Source organism: Xyrauchen texanus, chromosome 13, assembly GCF_025860055.1.
Source record: "Xyrauchen texanus isolate HMW12.3.18 chromosome 13, RBS_HiC_50CHRs, whole genome shotgun sequence".
NCBI lineage: Eukaryota > Metazoa > Chordata > Actinopteri > Cypriniformes > Catostomidae > Xyrauchen > Xyrauchen texanus.
Window position 1 is genome coordinate 16,586,556 of NC_068288.1, and position 6,000 is coordinate 16,592,555.

General features: G+C 37.1%; 1 protein-coding gene across 2 annotated transcripts in view; it reads left to right on the top strand.

Annotated features, from left to right (window-relative positions):
- card14 (caspase recruitment domain family, member 14) overlaps positions 1-4,044 on the top strand; it is a 50,265-nt gene extending 46,221 nt beyond the window's left edge. For both annotated transcript variants that reach the window (XM_052140210.1, XM_052140211.1), the window contains 5 exons: positions 1,043-1,160; positions 1,458-1,622; positions 1,782-1,900; positions 2,603-2,718; positions 2,920-4,044. In XM_052140210.1, the coding sequence (XP_051996170.1) occupies positions 1,043-1,160; positions 1,458-1,622; positions 1,782-1,900; positions 2,603-2,718; positions 2,920-3,127 (726 nt within the window). In that variant the 3' untranslated portion in view covers positions 3,128-4,044. The remainder of the gene's footprint in view (positions 1-1,042; positions 1,161-1,457; positions 1,623-1,781; positions 1,901-2,602; positions 2,719-2,919) is intronic.
- Positions 4,045-6,000: the final 1,956 nt, after the last annotated feature.

Consider the following 6,000-nt stretch of genomic DNA (forward strand, 5'->3'; position numbering starts at 1 on the left):
AAATGTGCTTTATGAGGACATAGACTAGTGTCCCCATATTTCAAATCGCTTAAAAATCATACTAAACAATGTTTTATTGAAAATGTAAAAATGCAGAAAGTTTCCTGTGATGATTAGGGTTAGGGGTTATGTTAGGTTTAGGGGATAGAATCTATAGTTTGCACGGTATAAAAATCATTATGTCTATGGAAAGTCCTCATAAGGATAGGAAAACAAACATGTGTGTGTGTGTGTGTGTGTGTGTGTGTGTGTGTGTGTACAAGGGTATTGTGCTATAAATGTGGTTTATGTGGACATTTCTAGTGTTCCCATAATTCAAATCGCTTAAACATACTAAACAATGTTTTTTGAAAGTAAAAATGTTTTTTGTGACTGTTAGGTTTAGGGTTAGGCGATAGAATCTATAGTTCTTACAGTATCTTACAAAATAATTATGTCTATGGAGAGTCCTCATAAGGATAGAGTGTGAATGCTTGCGTGTGTGGTGCTCTACGTTCTGCCTTCTGGCTGTGAGTGTGAGTGTGTGTGCGCATTGTGGGTGTTATGGTTTTAACTCCTCATTTATGTTTGTGTGTATTCTGTATTGTGACTAATTCATAAAAAAAAATGTTACCTTTTGTGTTGTTTTCTACTTTTTGAGTAATTGATCCATCATTTTTTCTAACATATCTTAAAACAAAAAAGTAATAGGACATCAAAGCTGTTGTAATGCCTCAGTGTAGAATTACAGAAATCTTAATAGGGAACTGTGGGTGTGGTGTGAGAATGTATTATGACTGAATGAGTAATGCATAACTTCAACCCTGATACCAGCCATTGATGAAAAACAAACAAGTTGAACAAAAATTATTCATTTATCATTGTCATTAAGTGAGCAACTGTTTTATTGTCTTGTTGCTAAAACATGAATGAGTCACAAAAACAGACAAAACATTATTTTGGACTTGCTGTGTTAGATTCTGTAGAGATGTGTCGTGGCATGGCATTGTATGTTAGTACAGATTGTAACATCTGCCATGCACCTCTGATTACCTGCCCACAGGTGGAGAGAGCAACAGCTCATGAGAAACAGAGAGCAGTGAGGATCGTCAGCACTGGTCAGCAGAACAGAAACCCATTGTGGGTCAGTGTGGAGGAGGACAACAGTACAGCTCAAGATAGTTAGTATTAGACAAATACCATTCCAGACTGATCTTACAGTGAAATCAGAAGGTTGACTTTTCTTTAGCTAAAATTGGTCTGTACATACCGATATTCTAAACACTGCTCCCTGTGGCCCAAGCAGTAAGGGTTGTTTGGCGAATGGGTATGTGATCTCCATTGTCCAGGTGTATTGTCCATGGAGGGGTGCCAAAAGCAGATTATGTAACGAGTTGGTTTCAGCTGTACAGGCTGAAATAATTTGAGACATTTTGGTTTAGAAATTAATTTGTTGCACAAATCTTTCTCTCCTGTAGGTAATGGCAGTGTGCCCAGAAGATGTGTGACCCTGATGCCCTATACCCTGGTCACACCTCATTATCCACCCGTCTGCCGCCCAGTCCTCCTCCTTCCCACAATCCTTGGCCAAATCCTGCACAAACGATTGGCAGAGCAGGAGGGTTATCAGCTCTGTGAGTCAGGTATAAAAAATGACTCTTTTTATTTAAGTTAGGTGAATTCTCCAACAATGCGGGCCCATCTGTCCTAGATTCTTTCTATCTGCCTTTAATTTTCCTCCATATATCCTTGCATCCTTATCCCCTCACTTCCTCTCATTCTGTCTATATTTCATATTTTAGAGTTGCTGATAGCAAGTGAGCATGCTGTTCGAATGCAGAAAGGGGAGATTCTTGAGGAGTGTGACTCGAAAACACACCGTTGCTATACAACACAGGGGGTGGACAAGATCATGAAACGGGTGTGTTTGAACTGTCATATCAAGTCAAGTAATATTTATTTGAATAGTGCTTTTCACAACATACATCAAAGCAGCTTTACAGAAAATGAAGCTGAAACAGAAAACGAAGCTGTAAAATCTATAATGTCTTAGTCATCATTCTGCGGTTTGGTAAGAAACATGATTGTAGATCATGCCTTAATATATATATATATATATTATTAGGCCCACAGTGAGCAAGTCAAAGTTGACGGGCGGATACAGTATACTTTGTTATTTGGCTGATGAAGGCTTTAGCTGGCAATTCATTTATTGTCTATGTATTCCATTTTAAGAGAGAGTCTAGTCCATTCTATGACCAAGATGATGCAGGCAGAGGTCAGTGAAGGGCATCACAGTCTAGCTGGAAGCTTGTAGCTATTCATTTTCAGTGAAGTCCATCCTAAGTCCAAGGTTCAGGCAGTGAAGTATCCCATGTTTTACAGTTGGAGATGGCAGCAGTTTATCCTCTGAAGTCCACCATAGTAGACTGAAGTGATGTCTGTATGGCACAGGCTGAAGTTAGTAGTCATCACTCAGCGACACATAGCACATCAGAGTAGGACATCAGGCAGGACCTGGGCAGTATCTGGCAGGCTCTGTTGGCTAAACAATTACAATTTTAAGCTTGTTACAGGTTTCAGTTGTCATATAGTGCATTCTTGTTTAATTTAATTTCAATAGGGCATTCACTGTGTGTTACCACTGGGTTTGGACTGTGTGCGTCGCCTCCACCGTGCTGAAATCTTCCCTATCATCATCTTTATCATTTCAACGGAGAGGAGTGTCCGTAGACTCAGGTATTATAGTTTCCTCCATCTCAGTCAGGGCCTTGTCACATTAATCATCTTCACATCCTACAACCTAAGAAACTTGGGCTAGTACGGCCTTTTCACTATGAAATTCAAACGTATTTTATGATGAAAGTTTTGATTTTGAGGATTCATGGTGCAGCTCTGGAATTCTTTGGACATATTTTCCATACTGTCTTTGTCTCCTAGACAGAAACTACGGCAGAACTCAGTTACTGAGTCTCAGCTGCTGGAGTGTTCCAGCAATGAGGAACCTCTTCTGGATAAACTGCCCTGCCTTTACCGCAGCATTCTACCAGAGAGCTGGCATGACAGCACCACCCTAGTGGACAATTTGAAAACTGCAGTGACAGAGGAGCAGAATAAGATTGTATGGGTTGAGTCGGATCTCTGGTGAGAGTTGGAGAAAATATGTTCATGTAGTCTAAATTCCCTCACCACAGGGACCAATTAAGAGTGTTAGAGATAAACTAACAGCACATTCTGTCTATTTAGAGCAAAAAATGGAGGTCTATTACATAGCTGTTACAGAAGTGGAGTGCTGCCTTTTTGTAAACTGTTAACTATGCTGCAAGAACCTATAAGTTTGGTTACAGTTTACTGTAAGATTCCATTAGTTAACATTACCTTACAATTATCAATACTTTTACAGCATTTATTAATTTTGTTTAATTATCTATAATTCCTCTGAACTATATGTTCCCTCTATCTTGAAAGTTCTGTGTATGAATGAAAAACATTTCAATTGAAGAAAGCAAATTACCATATCCCTTGAGTGACATTTAAATGCTAACATGTTAGTTTGGCAAAACTGATTAATATTTAACATGTGTTTATGAAACAACTTGAGGAATTGTGTTCACCATAATGAGCTAGTCGAAATAATAAATTACTTTTGAGACCAACAGAGCACAAAATCCAGTTGATCTAATACTTAATAGTACTCTTTAACCTAGTCTCGGAGATTAAGAGGTATTTGTTCAGTTCAAGAGAAATACAAACAAGATGTCATTTCTGTACAGAAATGCAAAGAATGAGGATACAGAGCACTGCCAGAATAATTTCCCTTCAAGCCTTGTATCTAATCTCAACCACTCTGCCATAACATTCTCCCAGACCAAACTGGTCACACATTTTGAAATGTTTTTACACTTGTTCAGTTGGCATGTTATTTTTGTGAAACAAAAAGTGAGCACTGAGATCAGTGATGTGAAAACAGACAGTTTAAAACTGATAAGTAACTATCGTATAGTGAAGATGATACACATTACAATGTAAATGTTTTTGTATCTTCTAGTTCAAATAAAATCCTATGCTACCAGTGTTTTGTTATTTTTATCCTTCATTGATGTGTAATAAACTATACATATGAAAGTAATAAAATAATTTTTTTGTTTTAACTTTTTCTTTAACAATTGTTGGATATACACAGAATAGAAACTATACTTGTCCTGTGTTTAGTTTAGGGTACAAAACAAGACTTCCTTATAGCAAACTTTTATGCATGTGTGTCTTTCAAGCAAATAAACATACACAAGTTAGATAGGTAGGTAGGTCTTTCCTCACCCCTATTCCTTTTCTACCACAAGAGAGAGCCAACGAGCAGTGGAAAAAATAAAAGGGAGCGGTTGATGAAGACAGGAGGAAAAGAAAAGACAGTTTTCTCAAGACATAAAGGAAATTATGTTGGGAGACTAATACATAGATTTCTTGTACTTTATATATAAATTATTTAACTGAAGTAGTCATGTTGTTCATAGCTTTTGTTTGATTCTTCTGTTTGCTGTAAATATATTGGTAAGCCAAATCGATGTACAGGCCTCTGCTATTGACTTCAATATTGCCCAGCAGTTCACCAAATCAATGTCCTCTCTGACTCTCCCCCCAAAAGTCTTACATTATAGATTAATTCAAGTCCACCAAGCTAAATGTACGCACATCCATCATATCTTGTTAATAGTCATTTTTGTTGTTGTTTGTTTGTTTTGTTTTGCTTTGTGCTTTACTTTATGATTCAGCTGATTTTGAAACTGATGCATGCATATATACAGTGGAAGTCAGATGTTTACGTACACTTTAGCCAAATAGATTTAAACTCTGTTTTTCACAATTCCTGACATTTAATCTTAGAAAACATTCCTTGTCTTAGGTCAGTTAGGATCACTACTTTATTTTATGAATATGAAATGTCTTAGTAGAGAGAATGATTTATTTCAGCTTATATTTCTTTCATCACATTCTCAGTGGGTCAGAAGTTTACATACACTTTGTTTTATTTGGTAGCATTGACTTTCATTTGTTTGTACTTGGGTCAAAATGTTTTGTGTAGCCTTCCATAAACTTCTTACAATAAGTTTCTGGAATTTTGGCCAATTCCTCCAGACAGAACTGTAATCAGGTTTGTAGGCCACCTTGCTCGCACACATTGTTTCAATTTTGCCCTCAAATTTTCTATCGGATTGATATCAGGGCTTTGTGATGGCCACTCCAAAACTTTGACTTTGCTGGTTGGTGCCAGGTGGGCTGGTTAGAGTATTTCTGTAACTGCTGATCTCCTAGGATTTTCACACACAACAGTCTCTATAATTTACTCAGAATGGTGCCAAAAACTGTATATATAGTTTTTATATAGTCTTTATTTATTTATTTTATTGTATGTGTATTCTATATTGTGTGTATTGTTTACTGTACATTGTATATTATTATTGTGTTGTGTATATATGTTGTTTATTGTAAATTGGTATATGTCTCGTCACTGTCATGACTGCTATGTTGCTCGGAACTGCACAGAAGACTTTCACCTACTGTTGCACTTGTGTGTACATGGTAGTGTGACAATAAAGTGATATGATTTGATTTGAAAACAAAAAACATCCAGTGAGTGGCAGTTATTTGGACAGAAATGCCTTGTTGATGAGAGAAGTCAACAGAGAATGGCCAGCAACAGATAACCAGACTGGTTCAAACTGACAAAGTCTAAGGTAACTCAGATAACCGCTCTGTACACTTGTGGTGAGAAGAATAGCATTTCAGAATGCTATTCTGAGATGCGGGTTGTCGCTGTTTTGGGGGCACGAGGGAGACCTACACAATATTAGCCATGTGGTTTTGATGTTGTGGTTGACCGGTGTGTGTGTGTATGTATATATATATATATTGTTGAAGTCAGAAGTTTACATAAATATACACTACTGATCAAAAGTTTAGGGTCACTTACTCATTCTTTATTTTTTTCACATTTTAGAATAATAGTGAAGTCATCACAACTAT